The sequence below is a fragment of the Microcaecilia unicolor genome, chromosome 8 (assembly GCF_901765095.1).
Source record: "Microcaecilia unicolor chromosome 8, aMicUni1.1, whole genome shotgun sequence".
Lineage (NCBI taxonomy): Eukaryota > Metazoa > Chordata > Amphibia > Gymnophiona > Siphonopidae > Microcaecilia > Microcaecilia unicolor.
In genome coordinates this window covers 117,956,597-117,981,506 of record NC_044038.1, presented here as the reverse complement: position 1 = coordinate 117,981,506, position 24,910 = coordinate 117,956,597, and the positions used below count along the sequence as shown (strand labels likewise).

The 24,910-nt window shown below is 43.7% G+C and overlaps 1 protein-coding gene across 3 annotated transcripts in view; it reads right to left on the bottom strand.

Annotated features, from left to right (window-relative positions):
• The window catches only part of SLC23A1 (solute carrier family 23 member 1), a 329,954-nt gene that overhangs the window by 60,075 nt on the left and 244,969 nt on the right, over positions 1–24,910 (bottom strand). For all 3 annotated transcript variants that reach the window (XM_030212485.1, XM_030212487.1, XM_030212486.1), the window contains one exon: positions 17,459–17,588. In XM_030212485.1, the coding sequence (XP_030068345.1) occupies positions 17,459–17,588 (130 nt within the window). The remainder of the gene's footprint in view (positions 1–17,458; positions 17,589–24,910) is intronic.

The window sequence follows — 24,910 nt, the reverse complement described above, 5'->3', positions numbered from 1 at the left end:
CCCAACACAGACTCAAAAAGAAAAGAATGGCACACATCCTTGCAATATATCCAGCTGCAAACTATGCCAAAATATCTCACAGGACCCCACGATCATTCACAAAGGAAAAATATTCAACATTAAGGAATCTTTCACATGCTCATCCTCCAATGTGGTATATATCATTCAGCGTAAAAAGTGCGATGAAGGCTGCTACATTGAAGAAACATATAAACCATAAAATTCTACTGCTTTGTCGTGTTGGGCAGACTGGATGGACCGTTCAGGTCTTTATCTGCCGTCATTTACTATGTTACTATCCTGCTTATTTTTGAAGGAGAAGGGCTCCCATCTTCCGACACAAATCGGGAGATGGGTGTCCTTCTCCTAAGGTTGCTCAAATCGGCATAATCAAAAGCCGATTTTGGGCGTCCTCAACTGCTTTCCATCACGGGGATGACCAAAGTTCAAGGGGGCATGTCGGCAGTGTACAGAAGGCGGGATGGGGGCATGTTTAACAGATGGGCGTCCTCGGCCGATAATGGAAAAAAGAAGGGCGTCCCTGACGAGCACTTGGGCAACTTTATTTGGTCCATTTTTTTCACGACCAAGCCTCAAAAAGGTGCCCGAACTGACCAGATGACCACCGGAGGGAATCGGGGATGACCTCCCCTGACTTCCCCAGTGGTCACTAACCACCTCCCACCCTGAAAAAACAACTTCAAAAACTTTTGTCTTTTTTTTTTTTTTTAGAGTATGTGCTTCGCTATGCCTCCGTCCCTGCGACGGCAGTTGAGGACGTCTAAAATGTGGATGTTTCTGTGAGAAGGGCATCCATGCCTTTGCTATGCCTCCAACACCCTTTTTATTTATTAAGGTTTTGGATCACAAGTAGCAGCAGTGGGATTTGAACTGGACACCTCTGGATTGCAAGACCAGTGTGCTAACTACTAGGCCACTCTGCCACTCCTCGGCTCCACTCCACTCCACTCCCTTGAAATTTGGCCATCCCTGTGGGGGGGGGGGAGTATGTGTGTGTCAGCGGAGGCATAACAAAGGTGTGGACGTCCTTCTTTCAAACATTTTGGATGTCCTCAACTGCCCCCCCCCCCCCCAAGAGATGGCCAAATTTCAAGGGAGTGGAGTAGAATGGAGGAGTGGCAGAGTAGCCTAGTGGTTAGAGCACTGGTCTTACAATCTAGAGGTGGCCTGTTCAAATCCCACTGCTACTACTTGTGATCCAAACTCCAAATAAATAAAGGGGGTGTTGGAAGCATAGCAGGCATGGATGTCCTTCTCACAAGCATCCACATTTGGACATCCTCAACTGCCATCACTTCCCCTCCTTAGGAAGGAAATCATGTGCAAATGAGCTAACAGCAAATGGCAGATCCCACTGTGTCCAGTTTATTTTCCTCATGTTCAGCATTTCCATTGTCTCCCTATTCTATTTCCATGTCCAGCATCTCCTCCATTTCCTTATTCTTCCCTATGACTACCACCTGTTCCATCTCTCTAGGGCTTTTTCCATTCAGTTAGTGGGACCAGTGCACTACAAATGCTGGCTCCTCCCATGACCAAATGGCTTGGATTTGGTCGTTTCTGAGATGGCCGTCCTCGCTTTCCATTATCGCCAAAAAACGGGGACGACCATCTCTAAGGTTGACCTAAGTTGTTTGGTTACCATGCTTTCCATCAATTTGACTGCCAACGGGATGGACGCCACTTGTCGGTAGTTGGTGATATCATCTGGTTTTTTCTAGTGTCTTTTGGTATTGAGGTGAGTAGAATGTTGCCATTTTCCTTGGGGAAGCGACCTTGTTGTAGTATGTAGTTTAGGTGTGATGTGAGGTCTGTTATGAAGCGTTCCGGGGCAAATTTCAATAGGTAGCTGCAGTGAGAGTTGGAGAACTTCTTAATCGCCTGGGTAACTGTTTCGGCGAGCACACGAAAAAGAAGTCCAAATCTCCCGTGAAAACAGAACAAAACACAAAAAAGGCGGAAGATAAACCAAAACAGACCAAAAACAAGGAAGTAAGAGCACCAGAAAAGTTTAATAGGACCCTGCACAGTCCGTGTTTCAGCCAACAGGCCTTCCTCAGGGGTCCTGAATCTGACGTTCACAGGTACACCTCCAAGATATTCATGAAACAAAAAACCAAAATAAATAGTCCAAGCAGGACATGAGATTGAAACGTAAAAAACCAGCAGGGTGCTTTCCTCAATCAAGGTGAGGATATCAGATAACTGTTTCGGCGAACAGGGGGGCAAAGCTTGACCAGGTTCGGTCAGCTGGGTATTCACCAGGGGTTGGGTCCAGCTCATTGAGGAAGTTTTCTTTGTCAGTATTGACTTGAGGTAGCGTGTTGCGCAGGTTTATGATTTTTTCATTAAAATATTTTGCGAGTTTGTCTGCAGGTTGGATGTCTGTGTTCATTGTAGTGACCATGTTGGTATCTAGGAGTTAGTACATAAGTACATAATTACCAGTGGCGTACCTAGGGTAGTTGACACCCGGGGCCGGTCATTTTTTAACACCCCCCCTCCAAAATCTAGTACTAGGCATGCCGAGAATACAAAACACTCAGGACCTATAGAGCAATTCTAGCATACCAAAAGCAGTAATTTCTACAAGTCACACAAGGAAAAGGAAAGCATCTTAAACACTACAGTGAGCACTAGAACATCAATTCACCTACTATAAAACAAAACCAGACAGAATAGTATAGATTGTCCATCTTGCACAGTCAATGCCAACCGAAAGCCATGTCTTTTTCACAAACACAGATACACCCTAATCCACTATAGAATAAGCAATAATAAACTTTCTATTTAGACAAAAATTAAACTGAACCCCCAAGATGCCAGACTCTGCATACAATGCAACACCACAGAAACAGAAAATGTCCTCTAGTACTGTGCAAAACATAAAGACAGCAGATGTAAATTTGAAAAAACTAACAAGTACCAATCACCACTTTACAAATTAACAAATAGAAATAAAACAAATATAGAAAATAAAATAATACCATTTTATTGGACTAATACATTTAGCTTTCAGAGGCCAAAACATCCTTCCTCGGGTCAATACAGTATAGTGCTGTTACAATATCCTATCCGGACCTGAGGAAGGGGGTTTTGTTCTCCGAAAGTTAGCCAAAATGTATTAAAATTAGTCCAATAAAAAGATTACCTTGTTTACATGTTCTATTATAAACATTAACACAGCTACAATACTACTTTATCCTAAAGCAAAAAAAATAAAAATATATATTTTATTTACAGTTTGTTGTCTCTGGTTTCTGCTTTCCTCATCTTCTTTTCACTGTCTTCCTTCCATCCAGCATCTGTCTTTGTTCTCTCTCTAACTACTTATATAAAGTACTCCTTACACCTTTAATATCTTAAACTTGTTTTTTATTTTATTACTTGTGCCTAATACCTCTACCCTCAAAACTCACATTCTCACATTGCATTCAACATATCTCACAGTGTCTTTACATGTTCCCTTGTTAATTAATTAACCATTTAAGTTCTATATTCACTTTTCAATACAATACATTTACTATACAGCAGTTTCTCTGCCTTATTTCAGAACATTTTCAAATCAATGTCTTCCGATGTACTTCTGATATTCTTCTTAAATCCCAGTTCAAATGTCTATCAATGTTTATACTGATTTACTCCGTTCATTTCCTTAAATGCAAAGCCCAAGTGTCTTTGTATTTCCAAATGGCTATGCTGGAACGCAATTAAACCTGTGATCCATGAGGAACCCCGCTGGGTGAGAAAGGCTAGTGAGGGACGCTAATCACCAACATTCACTCCTCATTGAAAAGACCTTTTCAAAGTCTTAAAGCCAGTTGATATTCTCCTTTTCTCCAGTTTCTCGTTTCTCGAAAGAGACAGGGAGAAGTGGCTGGGGCTGAAGCTCCTTCCATCCAGGATCTGTCCCCTCTCTCTGCCCCTTTTTTTCAGCCCCCAGTTCCAGCCCCACTATCCCACCAGTCCCCAGTTTCAGCCCCAGTCCTTTTCTCCCACCAGTCCCTAGCTTCAGCCCCCAGCCACTTCTCCCTGTCCCTTTTTAGCCCCCAGTTTCAACCCCAGCCCTTTTCTCTCACCAGTCCTGAGCTTCAGCCCCAGCCACTTCTCCCTGTCTCCTTTTCAGCCCCCAGTCCCCACAATTTCAGCCCCTGCCGCCTTTCAGCCCCCAGTCCCAGTACTAGCCCCCTTATCCCACCTACCCTCCTTTCAGCCCCCTTCATCCACATGCCTTGCCCCCCCTTTTCAGCCCAACCCATTCTCCCACCTGACCCAGGCATGCCCCATTTTTCGACATGACCCCTTCTCAGACCCCAGTTCTAGCCCCCTTCTCCCATTTGAGAGCCCCTCCTCCCATCTGAGAACCCCCAGAACACCCCTCTCCTCTCCCATCTGAGAACCCCCTCCCCACCCCAGTCCCCTTCTCCCATCTGGAAACCCCCTCCCCACCCCAGTCCCCTTCTCCCATATAAAAAACCCCTCCCCTCCCCATGTGAGAACCCCCACAACACCCCTCTCCCATCTGAGAATCCCCTCCCCACCCCAGTCCCCTTCTCCCATATAAAAACCCCTTCCCCTCCCCATGTGAGAACCCCCACAACACCCCTCTCCCATCTAAGAACCCCCTCCCCACTCAGTCCCCTTCTCCCATATGAAACCCCCCTCCCCTCCCCACCCCATGTGAGAATCCCCACAATACCCCTCTTCCATCTGAGGACCCCCCCTCCCCTCCCCACCCGACTCTCCTGCTCCCACCCTACCTTAAAAAAAATTTTTTTGAAGCGTCGTTGCAGGCAGCGCCTCGCGTCTGCCCTGCTTGTAAAAGAAGTAAATCTCTTCGCTTCATCGTCGTCGGGTCTCACTATGTCCCGCCCTCCTCTGAGGTAACTTCCTATTTCCGCGAGGGCGGGACATAATGAGGCCCAACGACGACGAAGCGAAGAGATTTACTTCTTTTACAAGCAGGGCAGATGTGAGTCGCTGCCTGCAACGATGCTTCAAAAAAAAATTTTTTTAAGGTAGGGTGGGAGCAGCGGGAGCGAAGCGGATCACCCCCCCACCCACAGACCCCTGTTTAAGTCGGTCTACCTGAGAATTCAATTCCTCTGTACTCTTACATATGATCTCATTCAATTTGTCAACAGTAATTAACATGAGATCAAGGGAGCACCTGGAAATAATATCATTCCAACTTGACACATAGTCTAAATCGTCTAAGAATCTCGGTTCCTTGTATAGACGCAACCCGCAAAGAATTCTCTGCACATGACAGTATTCAATTAAAGACATAGCATGGAATTCTATCCTAATAATAAACTTTTCTAAGTACTAACAAAACATAACATGGAAGTACTAAAGGGCTCCTGTCCGCCTGATATCCACGAAGTGGATGGAATTAATAACTGTAAATTGGGAAATGTTATTTAGATAAATAATTTGAGTGTGAGACAAGCAGATACACATGCATTATGGTGGTTAATGTGTTTTAGGAATCCGACCCCTGATGACACTCTGGTAGCGAAACACAGGCTGTGTAGGGTATGGGAAACTATGTGCAATGAAGGGCTGCCCCGCGAAGACTGGCTTCAAGGATCCAGACTCTGCAATCGAAACCCACCAAATGAAAGTGATGCCCGCAGGTCCTGAAAAGCCAAATGTGGAGTTGAGGAGAACGCACCGGAAGCAGCAACAAGCACAGCGACAATAGTGTGGACCGACAACATCAGTAAAGCACCCAAAGGAAAGCATGTGGAGGAACTCTCCATCGGAACGGCAGCAACAAGAACTGCAACAACAGAGTGGGCTGACAATATTGTAACCAGTTGTAGAAATTGGTTTGTTTACCTTACTGCTGGGAGAGTTTGTTCACGAGTTGGTATAGTTTTTTCATATCTTTGTGATCTGTCCCTATTTTGGTTTTATAGTATAATCTTTTGGTCCGTCTTATTGCGTATTTGTATTGTCTTTGCGTTTGTTTCCAAGCTTTGTATGTCGGGTCATCTTTTGTTTTATTCCATGCTTGTTCACGTTTCCTGTATTGTGTTTTAAGTTTTTTCAGTTTTTCATCGATCCATGATATCGCGTTGTGTTTATGCGAGGTTCTTGTTTGTATGGGTGCTATTTCATCTAGTATTATTTTGCATCTTTTGTCCCAATCTTTGAGGTAGTGTATGGAGCCAGTTTGTGTTGTCCATTCGTTGTTGTACATCATTTGTCAAAATCTTTTTGTGTTTTTTTGATCTCTTGTGCTGTAGGATGTGTGTTCTCTTGTGCTTGTTGTAGTCTTTCTTCTGCCAGTGTATGGACAAGTTTAGTTTGTAGTGGTCAGTCCAGGGTGTTTCTGTCCAATTAATATCTGTTATTGTTAGGTTTAGGTCTGTTGAGAGTTTGTGTGAGATGAGATCGAGTGTGTGCCCTTTGATGTGGGTAGCTTGCATTTGTAGCCAGTTGAAATCCCATTAGTGGAGGAATTCCTTACATTCTCGTGCATTAGTAGAGTTTGTGTCTTCTAGGTGCAGGTTGATGTCTCCTAATACTAGTATATTGGAGTTAGTTACACACGTGTTTGAGATGAAGTCCATGAGGTTTGTCTGACTTTCGTTCCAATTGCATGGAGGTCTGTAGAACAAGACACAATTCAAATGATCGCGTAGGGTTTTGTTGTGGATTCTGATTGAGGCGATTTCAAGTTGAGGTGTTATGGACTCGGCAGTGGTTTCGATGGTGAAGTGGGATCGATAGATTAATGCTATGCCACCACCTCTTTTTTCCTTTCTGGTCCAGTGCGTGATTTTGTAACCTGGTGAGCACAGGTCTAGAATTATGGGGTCCTTTTGGTCATGGATCCAGGTTTCAGTGATGAAGAGTAGGTCAAGGTTATCTAACATGATCCAGTCTGTGAGTGTTTCTGTTTTGTTTACAGCTGATCTGGCGTTAATGTACCCCACTTGGATTTTTTGGAATGGATCTTCTGTGTTTGGTGTTGTATGGACTTTTATTAGTTGTCGTGTCTTTGTTAAGGTGGGCTTGTTAGGACCTTTCTTTCCTTTCTGCTGTGCTTGTCTGCATGTTGGAGTTCTTCGTTTGTTGGAGCTGTTGTTGGTATGATGAGATGAGGTGTATTTAGTCATACTCTGATGATTTTGTAGTATTGGTATGATGTTGCTTTCTGATAATGGGGTGGTTACTTTTAGGTGGAGTAGTGTTAGGGAGTAGGTTGTTAGGAGTAGTTTTAGGGTATAAGTACATAAGTAATGCCACACTGGGAAAAGACCAAGGGTCCATCGAGCCCAGCATCCTGTCCACGACAGCGGCCAATCCAGGCCAAGGGCACCTGGCAAGCTTCCCAAACGTACGAACATTCTATACATGGTTTTCCTGGAATTGTGGATTTTTCCCAAGTCCATTTAGTAGCGGTTTATGGACTTGTCCTTTAGGAAACCGTCTAACCCCTTTTTAAACTCTGCCAAGCTAACCGCCTTCACCACGTTCTCAGGCAACGAATTCCAGAGTTTAATTACGCGTTGGGTGAAGAAACATTTTCTCCGATTTGTTTTAAATTTACTACACTGTAGTTTCATCACATGCCCCCTAGTCCTAGTATTTTTGGAAAGCGTGAACAGACGCTTCACATCCACCTGTTCCACTCCACTCATTATTTTATATACCTCTATCATGTCTCCCCTCAGCCGTCTATTCTCCAAGCTAAAAAGCCCTAGCCTCCTTAGTCTTTCTTCATAGGGACGTTGTCCCATCCCCGCTATCATTTTAGTCACCCTTCGCTGCACCTTTTCCAATTCCACTATATCTTTCTTGAGATGCGGCGACCAGAATTGAACACAATACTCAAGGTGCGGTCGCACCATGGAGCGATATAATGACGACATAACATCCTCACACCTGTTTTCCATACCTTTCCTAATAATACCCAACATTCTATTTGCTTTCTTAGCCGCAGCAGCACACTGAGCAGAAGGTTTCAGTGTATTATCGATGAAGACACCCAGATCCCTTTCTTGGTCCGTAACTCCTAACGTGGATCCTTGCATGACATAGCTATAATTCGGGTTCTTTTTTCCCACATGCATCACCTTGCACTTGCTCACATTAAACATCATCTGCCATCTAGCCGCCCAGTCTCCCAGTCTCGTAAGGTCCTTCTGTAATTTTTCACAATCCTGTCGCGAGTTAACGACTTTGAATAACTTTGTGTCATCAGCAAATTTAATTACCTCGCTAGTTACTCCCATCTCTAAATCATTTATAAATATATTAAAAAGCAACGGTCCCAGCACAGACCCCTGAGGAACCCCACTAACTACCCTTCTCCATTGTGAATACTGCCCATTTAACCCCACTCTCTGTTTCCTATCCTTCAACCAGTTTTTAATCCACAATAGGACTTTTCCTCCTATCCCATGACTCTCCAATTTCCTGTGTAGCCTTTCATGAGGTACCTTGTCAAATGCCTTTGAAAATCCAGATACACAATATCTACCGGCTCCCCTTTGTCCACATGTTTGTTTACTCCTTCAAAGAATTGAAGTAAATTGGTCAGGCAAGATTTCACCACACAAAAGCCATGCTGACTCAGTCTCAGTAATCCATGTCCTTGGATGTGCTCTGTAATTTTGTTTTTAATAATAGTGTAATATATGGTAACATATATTAAATGTTTTTTTTCCTGGGGCTCTGGGGGGGGGGGGGGGGGGGCTGTTCCAGGGTTTTGGTGGATGCTGTTGGCTGGAAAAGGTTTAAAGTTTAGTTTGGGAATTGTTAATGGAGTTAGCTGAAGAAAGTGTGAGATGTTTCTTAAATGTGGTTTTATTTTTCAAGAAATAAACCATGACTAAGTGGGGTTTGTACTTTAAAATGTTCCTTTCTGTTTTGGGTACAAGTCAGGTTAAACTTGACTTTGAAATTCTCTGTGTAGGAAGTTTTTCATTTACTTCTATGGGGGAGGGACATTCTAAACAGATCAGAAAAAAACTGTCTTTCTCTGACAAGCTGATTGGTTGAGTGATGTCAGATCCTCTGGGGGGGGGGGTGAGTTGCCAGGGAGACTGGAGTGAGCAGAGACAGTGTTGCCAGGTGGGCGGTTTTACCGCCCAATTGGGCGGTTTTCCGCGACCCGCCGCGGGAAATTTTTGCCCGCGGCGGGTTGCGGTTTTTTGGGCTGTTTTTTGGGCTTCAGGGCGGTTTTTTGTGCGGCTTTTTTGGCCGCGGGGGGCGGGGTTAGTGACGTTTTTGGGTGGGGTTAGTGACGTAGGAGGCGGGGCCGATGATGTAGGAGGCGGGGCCGATTACGTGGGAGGCGGGGCCGGTGACGGGGGAGGCGGGGGCGGGGTTGATGACGGCGGGGGCGGGGGTGATGACGCGGGGGTGGGGGTGTCAGGGGCGGGGTTTGAGTTTGGGCGGGTTTTGGGTGGTTTTTGTGCTGGATTGGGTGGGAAAAAAATTTCCCACCTGGCAACACTGAGCAGAGAGACCAGGGCTGTGAACATGGATTGAGAAAGAAAAAACGTATAGTGTGTGTCTGTGTAAAAGTAAGAATAAAAGTATGGATTTTGTGAGTTTAAAGTGCAAGGTGATATTGAAAAAGGGTACTTTAATATTGAAAGTGAGTGAAGGTGAGCTTTGGTGCTGAGAATGAGATGATTTGAGCTTAAAAGTGAGTACTTCAATAAACAGACTGCCTTTTTCATGTTTGTGTTGCTGAATACATGTGGGGAAAAACTGATGTATTTTGGGTGGGAGAGAGCTGTACTAATAGAAAGCTGGGAGAAGTTTTAAACCGAATTTAGTTTGGTTTGGAGTGAAACAGAGGTATGTATGTCCCAGCATGCAGTGAATGGAATGGTTAAGTTCTAAGGGAATTTAAGGTCATGGAAGGTGGAATGAGAGTCTGTAGGCTCAGGTATTAAGTGGACACATGGCTACCTACTCTTTTTAGAATAGGGCAAAACAGTTGAGACTCAGGTTCTGAGAGACTGTGATTTCTGCTGGTAGTTATACTAAGTGAAAGAAACTATAAGGGTGTCAGGAAAAAGTGTGTAAGGATTTTAACTCTGACACAGGGGAAGGACTGAGAGGTGAATCTGTGATTTGAAGAAAGAAGCCATTAAGCTGTGTCTGGGGGGAAGGTGTGTTGTTTGTGAGAGTTCTGAGTTCAGTGCAAGCAAGGTTTGGAATCTGACTTCAGAATAAAGAAAATCCAGCACTGCTGTTGCCTGAGTGTGCTGTATTCTCCAGATTGATCTGATAGCTGTGAAGGGAAAAGTCATGCTTTTATGTGAAGTCTGTGAGATGGAATGTTGAAGCCTGCTGGATCATTTTAGACTAGGGAAACAACAGTGAGAAATAGGTTTTGTAGTGAGAAAACCTTTAACTTATTTTATTTCAATTAGAGAGTTTGGCCACAGTATTGAGAATTGGTTAATAGTCACCAGAGCCTGAACAAGAACAGAGGGAGTTCAAGGGTGTTGCCTCCATTTATTTTCTTTATAAGTGAGGTTAGGGAGAAGAAATCTGGGGGAGTCATCCTCTGAAGGGTTCCAGATGAGCTCCAACGCAAGAAAGACATCACCTAAATAAATTCAACCACAGCTAAGTGACATTGCCAAGGGTGTTGAAATAAATATATTATTTTTTCACAACATTTTAAGGGAAAACAAAGGAACAGACCATCAGATATTAAAAATCCATGAGATCCCTGCAAAAACACCAATAGTGCACACAAAGAGACCAATTTCTAAATCAGGAAAGAGAATAACCACAAATATCTGATTTTGATAAAAGACAATTTAAATACTTATCTGAAAAGGTTCTTTTCTGCCTTTTTAGGTGAAACAGACAAAGTTAAGGGTATACATGTAGTTCTACATTTGAATGTTGAATATGTTATTGCAGTTCTATTAAGCTTCACACTAATTGTGAATTTGAGTTTATTTGAATGAAAATTTGCTTGCATTTGTATTCAATAAAGAAAGAGATAGTTTGCAAATCTGAAAGTTTGGTCCTTCCATTTCAGGAACAAATCCTAAATTTAGATTCTTTTCCTCCTTTATTCTTTGAGAGTAAAGGACAAGGTTAGTTTATTTGTTCCACTCCCTCGGCTGTGAGTGTGTGTTCCCTGGATATTCGCCACGACTACAACCATCAGGTATCTGGGAGCACATCACTACAGTCCAGCCGAGAGGGGTGGTAACAATAGCCTCTACCATTTTCCCCGGCACCGATGTCAGACTCACCGGTCTATAATTTCCCGGATCTCCACTGGAACCTTTTTTAAAAATGGGTGTTACATTGGCTACCCTCCAATCTTCCGGTACCACGCTCGATTTTAAGGATAAATTGCATATTACTAGCAGTAGCTCCGCAAGCTCATTTTTCAGTTCTATCAGTACTCTAGGATGAATACCATCCGGTCCATGAGATTTGCTACTCTTCAGTTTGCTGAACTGCCCCATTACGTCCTCCAGGTTTACCGTGACGTCAGTAAGTTTCTCCGACTCGTCCGCTTGAAATATCATTTCCGACACCGGTATCCCACCCAAATCTTCCTCGGTGAAGACCGAAGCAAAGGATTCATTCAATCTCTCCGCTACGTCTTTGTCTTCCTTGATCACCCCTTTTACCCCTCGGTCATCCAGCGGCCCAACCGATTCTTTTGTCGGCTTCCTGCTTTTAATATACCAAAAAAATTTTTTACTATGTTTTTTTGCCTCTAATACTATCTTTTTTTCATAATCTCTCTTGGCCTTCTTTATCTGCGCCTTGCATTTGCTTTGACACTCCTTATGCTGTTTCTTGTTATTTTCAGATGGTTCCTTGTTCCATTTTCTGAAGGCATTTCTTTTAGCCCTAATAGCTTCCTTCACCTCACTTTTCAACCACGCCGGCTGTCTTTTGGAGTTCCGTCTTTCTTTTCTAATTAGTGGAATATGTTTGGCCTGGGCCTCCAGGATGGTATTTTTGAACAGCGTCCACGCCTGTTATACAGTTTTTACCCTCTCAGTTGCCTCCATAAGTTTTTTTTTCACCGTTCTCCTCATTTTATCATAGTCTCCTTTTTTAAAGTTAAATGCTAACGTATTTGACTTCCTGTGTATAGTTACTTCAAGGATTGATATCAAAACTGATCATATTATGATCACTGTTACCAAGCAGCCCCAGTACCATAACGTCCCTCACCAGATCATGCGCTCCACTAAGGACCAAGTCTAGAATTTTTCCTTCTCTCGTCGGCTCCTGCACCAGCTGCTCCATAAAGCTGTCCTTGATTTCATCAAGGAATTGTACCTCTCTAGCATGTCCCGATGTTACATTTACCCAGTCTATATTTGGATAATTGAAGTCACCCATTATTATCACATTGCCCATTTTGTTCGCGTCTCTGATTTGTTTTATCATTTCTGCGTTTACCTGCTCATCCTGGCGAGGCGGACGGTAGTACACTCCTATCACTGTCCTTTTCCCTTTTATACATGGAATTTCAACCCACAATGATTCAAAGGTGTGATTTGTGTCCTGCTGAATTTGTAATCTATCTGAGTCAAGGCTCTCGTTAATATACAATGCTACCCCTCCACCAGTCCGGTCCACCCTATCACTACAATATACTTTGTACCCCGGCATGACAGTGTCCCACTGGTTATCCTCCTTCCACCAGGTCTCAGTAATGCCTATTATATCCAATTTTTCATTTAGTGCAATATATTCCAACTCTCCCATCTTATTTCTTAGACTCCTAGCATTTACATATTTCGGAGTATGTTTGTTGTTCCTATTTGCCTCATGCTTAGTACTGGACACTACTGATTTGCCATCTTTTGTCTGATCTTTAGTTGTATTTAAGGGCACCTGGCCTACCACGGTCTGTTGTGCAGCCTCACTATCCAGAAACCCTATCTTCCCTGCTTGTGAGGTATCTTTGCAAGATACCTTATCCCGAACCATGCGCTTTTGAACGACTGTCAGCCTTCCCCCCATTTCTAGTTTAAAAGCTGCTCTATCTCCATTTTAAATGCTGATGCCAGCAGCCTGGTCCCACCCTGGTTAAGGTGGAGCCCATCCTTTCGGAGTAGGCTCCCCCTTCCCCAGAATGTTGCCCAGTTCCTAACAAATCTAAAACCCTCCTCCTTGCACCATTGTCTCATCCACGCATTGCGACTCCGGAGCTCTGCCTGTCTCTTGGGCCCTGTGCGTGGAACAGAAAATGCTACCCTAGAGGATCTGGATTTGAGCTTTCTACCTAAGAGCCTAAATTTGGCTTCCAGAACCTCTCTCCCACATTTTCCTATGTCATTGGTACCCACATGTACCAAGACAGCGGACTCCTCACCAGCACTATCTAGAATCCTATCTAGGCGACGAGTGAGGTCCGCCACCTTCGCACCAGGCAGGCAAGTCACCAGCGATCCTCACGTCCACCAGCCACCCAGCTATCTATATGTCTAATGATCGAATCACCAACTACAACAGCTGTCCTAACCTTTCCCTCCTGGGCAGCACTTGGAGACATATCCTCAGTGCGAGAGGATAGCACATCCCCTGGTAGGCAGGTTCTGGATACAGGAGTATTTCCTACTTCACCAGGGTGATGCTCTCCTTCTAGGAGACCTCCCTCCTCCAGGGTAGCAAAAGGGCTACCAGACTGGACGTGGGACTTCTCTACAACATCCCTGTAGGTCTCCTCTATGTACCTCTCTGTCTCCCTCAGCTCCACCAAGTCTGCTACTCTAGCCTCAAGAGAACGGACACGTTCCCTGAAAGCTAGGAGCTCTTTGCATCGGGCACACACATATGATATCTCACCAACTGGGAGATAACTATACATGTGACACTCAATGCATGTTGGTTTCTGCTCACTGTGAACTCCTGATGGGACCATGTTATGGTGATTGGGTGCGTATTAGATCTTGGGATGGGTGTTAAGATGGATATTAAGATGAACTTGGGAAAGTCTGCAGCGGTACCTGGGATAATCAACATAAAACCATTCTACTTCCTTAAGATGTGGTCAGGCATTCGTGGCCTGGACTGGCCACTACTGGAGTCAGGATCCTGGTCTTGAATTTCGGAGGGACTACTGTCTGTCCCGTTGAGACCGTTCTTATGTATAGGTTGAAATTTTTTATTTTTATTTTTTGCTAGGGGTGACAGAGAGAGTCACCGGATGACCTCTAGTATAGCCAATCAAATCTCATTCCAGAAAATGTATGGAACTAACAAGTCATGGATACAGTCCAAAGTTTCCATTTTGTTCCCATAGAAATTAAAAGGAAAAAGACATTTTTGTCAAATTTAACAAGAAAATTTTCAAAAAATGTATTTCTAAAAACATATTCCCTGAGAGTCCATCAAATGCATTAAATACTATATTCAATATTTTTCCTATACATTTTACTACATACACACAGTTTTCTAAAAAATTACCCCCAAAACCCCAAAGAACAACAGATGTCCCTTCCAAAATTATTCAAGGTTCTGGTTCGAATTAGGAATTGGTTATTGGACAGAAAAAAAGAGGGTAGGGTTAAAAGGTCATTTCTCTCAAGAAAGGAAGGAGAACAGTGCAGTGGCGCAGGATCTGTACTGTTACCATTGGTATTTAACATTTTTATATCCAATATAGAAATCGGATCAATGAGTGAGGTGATTAAATTTCAGATGACAAACAAGGTTATTAACAACAAGCAGACTGTGGAATATTGCAGGAAGACCTAAGGAAATTGGAAGACTGGGCATCCAATTGGCTGATGAAATTTAATGTGAACAATGCACATTGGAAAAAATAATCCAAATCATAGTTACCTGATGCTAGGGTCGACTTGGGGGTTCAACACTCAAGAAAGCGTCTAGGCGTCGTTGTAGATAATACACTGAAATGTTCTGCTCAGTGTGCGGCAGCAGCCAAATAAGCAAACAGGATGCTAGGAATTATTAGGAAAGGGATGGTGAATAAGACTGAAAAAAAACTATAATGCCTCTGTATCAGTCCATAGTGCGACCACACCTTGAGTATTGCATTCAGTTCTGGTCACTGTATCTCAAAAAAGAAGAGCACTCCTCTTATATGAGGAAAGGCTAAAGAGGTTAGGGCTATGGAACTCTTTACTGGAGAAAGTGGTAATAGGAAGATCCTCAGCTAATTCAGCTGTAAGAATTTACACCCAAAACTAGGTATGGATTCCAGGGCCAAACTCTACTGTATACTCGGAATTCTGTTTATAGAATACTACTACTACTACTACTTGACATTTCTATAGCGCTACTAGGGTTACGTAGCGCTGTACAATTTAACAAAAAAGGGGCAGTCCCTGCTCAAAGGAGCTTACAATCTAAAGGACTGTGGTAGCTGTGTTAGTCCACTCTTAAGGTTATCAATAGAAATCAAACAAAATAAAACATGGAAAAGAAAATAAGATGATACCTTTTTTATTGGACATAACTTAATACATTTCTTGATTAGCTTTCGAAGGTTGCCCTTCTTCGTCAGATCGGAAATAAGCAAATATGCTAGCTGACAGTGTATATAAGTGAAAACATTCAAACATTACTATGACAGTCTGACAGGGTGGGAGGATGGGGGTGGGTCGGAGGTATGCATGGGGACATCAAAGCATATCATTGATATTCTAACAGGATGGGTGTGGATAGGTGAGGGGTGGGGTGATCAACAGAGACATACAGCTTTATGGTTTATAATGGGCTAGGAACCCCAGATCCTTGTTAAGTCCTTTCTGTTGGGTGTTAAAATATTCAATCATTCTGACTTCAAAGGTCTTACGTTCTTGTATGGTTTTAAAGTTACCTTTCAGTATTCTCACTGTGAAATCACTGGTACAGTGTCCTGGTTCTGTGAAGTGCTGTCCCACCAGGGTGGGGGCCCTACTGGCTGTATTGTTCATGTGATGTCTATGTAAATTGAATCTTGTCTTAAGCACTTCAGAATGATTGAATATTTTAACACCCAACAGAAAGGACTTAACAAGGATCTGGGGTTCCTAACCCATTATAAACCATAAAGCTGTATGTCTCTGTTGATCACCCCACCCCTCACCTATCCACACCCATCCTGTTAGAATATCAATGATATGCTTTGATGTCCCCATGCATACCTCCAACCCACCCCCATCCTCCCACCCTGTCAGACTCATAGTAATGCTTGAATGTTTTCACTTATATACACTGTCAGCTAGCACATTTGCTTATTTCCGATCTGACGAAGAAGGGCAACCTTCAAAAGCTAATCAAGAAATGTATTAAGTTATGTCCAATAAAAAAGGTATCATCTTATTTTCTTTTCCATGTTTTATTTTGTTTGATTTCTATTGATAATCTAAAGGACAAAATGACAAGTTGGGGTAGTCTAGATTTCTTGAGTAGTGGTTAGGTGCCAAAGGCGACATTGAAGAGATGGGCTTTTAGCAGGGATTTGAAGATGGGCAGGGAAGGGGCCTGGCATATGGGCTCAGGGAGATTATTCCACGCATGGGGTGAGGCGAGGCAGAAAGGGTGGAGCCTGGAGTTGGCGGTGGTGGAGAAGGGTACTGAAAGGAGGGATTTGTCTTGAGAGCGGAGGTTATGGTAGGAACGTAAGGGGAGATGAGGGTAGAGAGGTAGGGAGGGGCTGCAGATCGAGTGTATTTGTAGGTTAGGAGGAGAAGCTTGAACTGTATGCGGTACCTGATCGGAAGCCAGTGAAGTGATTTGAGGAGGGGGGAGATGTGAGTATATCGGTCCAGGCGGAAGATATGACGTGCAGCAGAGTTCTGAACGGACTGAAGGGGGGATAGGTGGCAAAGTGGGAGGCCAGTGAGGAGTAGGTTGCAGTAGTTGAGGCGAGAGGTAATGAGAGAGTGGATGAGAGTTCAGGTGGTGTGCTCAGAGAGGAAAGGGCGAATTTTGCTAATGTTGTAAAGGAAGAAGCGACAGGTCTTGGCTATCTGCTGGATATGCGCAGAGAAGGAGAGGGAAGAGTCAAAGATGACTCCAAGGTTGCGGGCAGATGAGACGGGGACGATGAGGGTGAAATGTTCTGCCCAGAATAGCATTTAGTGCTAATTTTTATCACTGCCCAAATGTGGGCATGATTTATAGAACTGAGTCCTTAATACCTTAGTTATATTGCTTATTCAAACATGGATCGAACATCATAAGTACATAAGTATTGCCATACTGGGAAAGACCAAAGGTCCATCGAGCCCAGCATCCTGTTTCCAACAATGGCCAATCCAGGTCACAGATACCCGGCAAGATCCCAAAAATGTACAAAACATCAACTCATTGGCGCTTCACCTAGGACAAAGCTTAGATACCCAGAAGCTGAAAGTATAATAAGCCCATAGACCACTGGGAAAAGCCCCTTCTTTTTCATGGGAATAGGCTTATTGAACTTTTATTTGTACAAATATAAATGCCCAATATAACTTACCAAATAATATACAGAACATGCCTCCAAGAATGGGATCAGGGATGGATGCAAAGAGGGCAGTAAACTTCCCCACAGTTCCTAAGAGAAACATGATTCCAGCTCCATACTGCACCACTCTCCTGCTGCCCACCTGTAACATGGTATTCCAGGTCAGTGGCATTCACATGAAGTATATTTATCAGAGGGGACATAAGGTATTAATCATCTTATTCACATAAGAGTGTATTAATCATTTTTACTACTATTCTAAAACAGCTCTTCGGATTAAAACATAAATGACCATAGGAGCTAGCTGTGTGGATACTCTGGGTGCTTGAGTACCCCCAGTATTGAACAAATTACTTTGTCCAGGGAGTGATAAATTCCAATTCCCTCAACCATTTTGAAATGTTGGCTCCTATGAGTGTGACTAGGGTCTAGCTAGTGGCACAGATGGTGCTATCAGAATACATGGGGAGGTACATGTGACAACCTCCTTTTGGCACCTTATAGTAGCACCCTCTCCTTGCTAGAAATTCCAGCCCTTAACTAGATACCCTACACTAATATGCAGGGACCTGCACAGAGTGGTAATTACAACCCTAAGCATCTTAATGGGCAGACTAGGTGTGCGATGACAGTCTTTAACTGCTGTTACCTATGATGGGCCCAATATTCAAAAATAAATTGTTCTGAACAGGTCAGAAGGGGATAATCAGTGGAAATTAACTGCACAGTGCAGCAGAATATCTTATCCAGTGCTGGTGGCTGCATACTTAACCAAACAAGTAAGACTACATAGTTAACAGTCCTGTCTTTTTGCCAGGTATGGCACTGAATATCAGCTGTACACCTATAACTTCTGGGTACTGCCAATGACCCAGATATTTAGTGCCAGTTTATTGGAAATGGAGGAACACTGAACATCCAAGTCTAAACTAGCCAACAGCAGTTGTCATTTATGAAAAAGCTGATCCATATGTTACTATGGAGGCATTTTCCTCTGGTCTCGCAACCCCCACCCCAAGGAACTGGCTTGAGCTTTACATTATATAAGAAGCCATATATGTACACTGGAAGTCCATCCAGATACTTTAACTCATTAAGATGTTGGGAGATTTCAACTTTTCTCATGTGGACTGGAATGTCCCGTCTGCAGAATCGGAAAGAAGTAAGAAGATTGTGGAAGCCTGTCAAAGTGCCTTGCTCAGTCAAATGGTGACAGAACCCACAAGGAAAGGGTCAATGCTGGATCTAGTGCTCATGAATGGAGGAAGTGTTTACAATATCTGGGTGGGTACCCACCTATGTAATAGTGATCTTCACACCATATGGTTTGATATAAGAGCAAAGGCGGAGTGCGGACGCACAAAACTCAAAGTAATGATTTTGATAAAATGGGGAATAAGTGAAGAAGTAGCAGAAAAAATAAGAGCAAAAGAGACTTTGTTCAAGAATACAAAAGAACGCAATGAGAGGATCATGGAAACGTTTATCAGAGTTTAAACTCAAAGAAGCAAAGGAAGAAATACGGCTAGCGGAAGAAAATACACGCAAGCAGAAGAAAAAATGGCTTAAGATGTAAAGAGAAGTGACAACCTTTTTCTATGTGGAGAGTGATGAGGATAAAGAAAACATGCTAAATGATTACTTCTCTTTGGTGTTCATGGAGGAACATCCTGGAGAAGAACCGCAGTTGGCTGCTGAGGAACTATCTAGGAATGGAGTAGATACTGTGTCATTTACAGAAGAAAGAGTTTATAAACAGCTGGTGAATCTGAAGGTGAACAAAGCTATGGGGCTGGATTGGATACTGAGGGAGCTCAGAGAGATCTTTAGAGATGGGAGAAGTTCCGCGAGATGAGCGGATGTGGTCCCTCTTCACAAAAGTGGAGACGGGAAGAAGTGGGAAACTACAGACTGGTAAGTCTCACATCGGTGGTCGTTAAAATAATGGAGTCGCTGCTGAAAGAAAGGATAGTTAACTTTCTGGAAACCAAGGACCCGAGGCAACATGGCTTTACTAAAGTAAAATTCTGCCAAAGGAATCTAATTGACTTCTTTGGGTGACCAAAGAACTAGATGAAGGACATGTAATCTACTTGTATTTCAGCAAAGCCTTTGACACGGTCCCCCACAGAACACTCAAGCTGAAAGGGCTGAACTTAGGACCAATAGTGGTGAACTGGTTGGCCGAGGATAATTGTAAATGGAATCCACTCGGAGGATAGGAAGGTGAACAGTGGATTTCCTCAGGGGTCGGTGCTGGTGCCGATTCTGTTTAATAAATTTGTGGGAGATATTGCTGAAGGGTTGGAAGGAAAAGTTTGCCTTTTTGTGGATGATAATAGAGTGGATACCCTGGAAGGAGTAGAAACAATGAGAAGGTATCTCCAAAACATTAGAAGAATGGTCGAGGGTCTTGCAGTTAAAATTTAATGCCAAGAAGTGCAGAGTGATGCACTTTGGGATGCAGAAACCTAAAAGAGAGATAGGAGGGGAGAAAATAGTAAGCTCGACTCAGGAGAGAGACATTGGGGTGTTAGTGTCCGAGGATCTGAAGGTGAAGAAGCAATGTGACAAGGCGACGGCTGTGGCCAGAAGGATTCTAGGCTGCATAGAGATGAGTATAACCAGCAGAGGAAAGGAGTTGTTGATGCCCCTCTACAAGTCATTGGTGAGGCCCCACTTGGAGTATTATGTTCAGTTTTGGAGGCCGTATCTTGCTAAAGATGTAAAAAGACTAGAAGCTGTAAGAAGAAAAGCTACAAAAATGGTACATAAGTATATAAGGAGTCACAGAAAGAGAGGGAATACAGCATACAAAAACAACCAAGCAAACAAACAAAGCAAACACTGGGCCTTCAGGATTGAGAAAAATGTAGTCCTTTATTTATGATGAAGACCCGACACGGGCCGTGTTTCGGCGTACAAACGCCTGCATCAGGGGTCAAAAAGCTCCTATAGGTCAGCTTATGGACTAGTGAACAAGGATGTAAAATAAACAATCAGGGTAAACTTCCTGTTGTTTGAACAACTCGTCTGTGAAACGCCTCCAGTCTCATAGACCGCGGTCACCTTGCACTTGCTCACATTAAACGTCATCTGCCATTTAGCCGCCCAGTCTCCCAGTCTCGTAAGGTCCTTCTGCAATTTTTCACAATCCTCTCGCGAATTAACGACTGAATAATTTTGTGTCATCTGCAAATGTAATTACCTCGCTAGTTACTCCCATCTCTAAATCATTTATAAATATATTAAAAAGCAGCGGTCCTAGCACAGACCCCTGAGGAACCCCACTAACTACTAGAGGGGCGTAAAGGTGGAGGAGTAGCTCTGTATGTGAGAAATGATATCATAGCGACTGAAATGACAGGGAACTGGGGAAAGGAAGAAGCGATATGGATCACCTTAAAAAAAGAGGATAGAACCTCTGTCCATGTGGGTGTTGTCTACAGACCCCCGATACAATTGGAGGACCTAGATAAAGATCTGATCGCTGATATTCAAAAGTTGGGGGAGAAAAGAGAGGTGCTGTTGTTGGGAGATTTCAATCTGCCGGATGTAGATTGGAAGGTTCCGTCTGCGGAATCGGAAAGAAGTAGAGAGATTGTGGATGCTTTTCAAAGTGCTTTGCTCAGACAAATGGTGTCAGAACCCACGAGGGAGGGAGCGATGCTAGATCTGGTACTCACAAATGGGGATAATGTGTCAAATGTCCGAGTGGGTGCCCACCTGGGCAGCAGTGACCATCAAACGGTTTGGTTTGATATGACGGCTGAAGAGGAGGGTGGCCACTCAAAACTCAAAGTCCTGGATTTCAAACATGCTGACTTTAGTAAAATGGGGGAATACCTGAGGAAGGAGCTGATGGGATGGGAGGAAATACAAGAAGTGGAAGGACAGTGGTCGAGGCTGAAAGAAGCTATAAATAGGGCCACGAACCTTTATGTAAGGAAAGTAAATAAAAGCAAGAGAAAAAGGAAACGATATGGTTCTCCAAGCAAGTGGCTGAGAAAATAAAGGCTAAAGAGTTGGCGTTCCAGAAATACAAAAAAACTCAAGAAAAGGGACACGAGAAGGAATACCGGATGAAACTGAAAGAAGCCAAGAGAGAGATACGTCTGGCGAAAGCGCAAACGGAAGAACAAATGGCTAGAAATGTAAGGAGGGGTGGCAAAATTTTCTTCAGGTATATAAGTGAAAGGAGAATGACTAAAAAGGGAATTGTGAGGCTAAAAGATACTGCGAACCGCTATGTGGATAATGATGAAGAAAAAGCAAATTTGCTAAATAGATACTTCTGTTCTGTTTTCACAGAAGAAAATCCTGGAGAAGGACCGCGATGGACTGCAAAAAGTACAAATGAGATTGAAGTGGATAGAGCACCGTTCACGGAAGAGAGTGTGTATGAACAACTTGAAAAGCTAAAGGTGGACAAAGCCATGGGACCGGATGGGATCCACCCTAGGATATTGAGGGAGCTCAGAGAGGTTCTGGCGGGTCCTCTTAAAGATTTGTTTAATAAATCCTTGGAGACGGGAGAGGTTCCAAGGGATTGGAGATCGGCGGATGTGGTCCCTCTTCACAAAAGTGGTGATAGGGAAGAAGCTGGAAACTACAGGCCGGTAAGCCTCACTTCGGTTATTGGAAAAGTAATGGAAGCCATGCTGAAGGAAAGGATAGTGAATTTCCTGGAAGCCAATAAGTTGCAAGATCCGAGACAACATGGTTTTACCAAAGGGAAATCGTGCCAAACGATCCTCATTGAATTCTTTGATTGGGTGACAGGAGAATTGAATCAGGGACGAGCTATGGATGTAATCTACTTAGATTTCAGCAAAGCTTTTGACACGGTTCCCCACAGGAGGCTCTTAAATAAACTGGATGGGCTGAAGATAGGACCCGAAGTGGTGAACTGGATTAGGAACTGGTTGACGGACAGACGCCAGAGGGTGATGGTGAATGGAATTCGCTCGGAGGAGTGAAAGGTGAGTAGTGGAGTGCCTCAAGGATCGGTGCTGGGGCCGATTCTGTTCAATATATTTGTGAGTGACATTGCCGAAGAAGGTAAAGTTTGCCTATTTGCAGATGATACTAAGATCTGTAACAGAGTGGACACCCTGGAGGGAGTGGAAAACATGAAAAAGGACCTACGGAAGCTAGAAGAATGGTCTAAGGTTTGGCAATTAAAATTCAATGCGAAGAAATGCAAAGTGATGCACTTAGCGAGTAGAAATCCACGGGAGACGTATGTGTTAGGCGGGGAGAGTCTGATAGGTACGGATGGGGAGAGGGATCTTGGGGTGATAGTATCTGAGGATTTGAAGGCGACAAAACAGTGTGACAAGGCGGTGGCCCTAGCTAGAAGGTTGTTAGGCTGTATAGAGAGAGGTGTGACCAGCAGAAGAAAGGGGGTGTTGATGCCCCTGTATAAGTCGTTGGTGAGGCCCCACCTGGAGTATTGTGTTCAGTTCTGGAGGCCGTATCTTGTTAAGGATGTAAAAAGAATTGAAGCGGTGCAAAGAAAAGCTACGAGAATGGTATGGGATTTGCGTTACAAGACATATGAGGAGAGACTTGTGGACCTGAACATGTACACTCTGGAGGAAAGGAGAAACAGGGGCGATATGATACAGAAGTTCAAATATTTGAAAGGTATTAATCTGCAAACAAACCTTTTCCGGAGATGCGAAGGCAGTAGAACGAGAGGACATGAAATGAGATTGAAGGGGGGCAGACTCAAGAAAAATGTCAGGAAATATTTTTTCACGGAGAGAGTAGAGGATACTTGGAATGCCCTCCCGCGGGAGGTGGTGGAAACGAAAACGGTAACGGAATTCAAACATGCGTGGGATAAACATAAAGGAATTCTGCTCAGAAGGAATGGATCCTTAGGAACTTAGACGAGATTAGGTGACAAAGCCGGTGGCGGGAGACGGAGATGGTGCTGGGCAGACTTATACGGTCTGTGCCAGAGCCGATGGTGGGAGGTGGGACTGGTGGTTTGGAGGCGGGGATAGTGCTGGGCAGACTTATACGGTCTGTGCCAGAACCGGTGGTGGGAGGCGGGGCTGGTGGTTGGGAGGCGGGGATAGTGCTGGGCAGACTTATATGGTCTGTGCCCGGAAAAGGACAGGTACAAATCAAGGTAAGGTATACACAAAAAGTAGCACATGTGAGTTTATCTTGTTGGGCAGACTGGATGGACCGCGCAGGTCTTTTTCTGCCGTCATCTACTATGTTACTATGTGAATACTGCCCATTTAACCCCACTCTCTGTTTCCTATCCTTCAACCAGTTTTTAATCCACAATAGGACTTTTCCTCCTATCCCATGACTCTCCAATTTCCTCTGTTGCCTTTCATGAGGTACCTTGTCAAACGCCTTTTGAAAATCCAGATACATAATATCAACCGGCTCCCCTTTGTCCACATGTTTGTTTACTCCTTCAAAGAATTGAAGTAAATTGGTCAGGCAAGATTTCCCCACACAAAAGCCATGCTGACTCGGTCTCAGTAATCCATGTCCTTGGATGTGCTCTGTAATTTTGTTTTTAATAATAGCCTCTACCATTTTCCACGGCACCGATGTCAGACTCGCCGGTCTATAATTTCCCGGATCTCCCCTGGAACCTTTTTTAAAAATCGGCGTAACATTGGCCACCCTCCAATCTTTCGGTACCACGCTTGATTTTAAGGATAAATTGCATATCACTAACAGTAACCCCGCAAGCTCAGGAGATTTGCTACTCTTCAGTTTGCTGAACTGCCCCATTACGTCCTCCAGGTTTACCGTGAAGTCAGTAAGTTCCTCCAACTCGTCTGCTTGAAATACCATTTCCGACACCAGTATCCCACCCAAATCTTCCTCAGTGAAGACCCAAGCAAAGAATTCATTCAATCTCTCCGCTATGTCTTTGTCTTCCTTGATCGCCCCTTTTACCCCTTGGTCATCCAGCGGCCCAACCGATTCTTTTGCCGGCTTCCTACTTTTAATATACCGAAAGAAATTTTTACTATGTTTTTTTGCCTCCAGTGCTATCTTTTTTTTTTCGTAATCCCTCTTGGCCTTCTTTATCTGCGCTTTGCATTTGCTTTGACACTCCTTATGCTGCTTCTTGTTATTTTCAGACAGTTCCTTCTTCCATTTTCTGAAGGCGTTTCTTTTAGCCCTAATAGCTTCCTTCATCTCACTTTTCAACCACGCCGCCTATCTTTTGGACTTCCGTCTTTCTTTTCTAATTAGTGGAATATGTTTGGCCTGGGCCTCCAGGATAGCATTTTTGAACAGCGTCCATGCTTGTTGTACAGATTTTACCCTCTCAGTTGCCCCCCTAAGTTTTCTTTTAACCGTTCTTCTCATTTTATCATAGTCTCCTTTTTTAAAGTTAAACGCTAACGTATTTGACTTCCTATGTATAGTTACTTCAAGGTTGATATCAAAACTGATCATATTATGATCACTGTTATC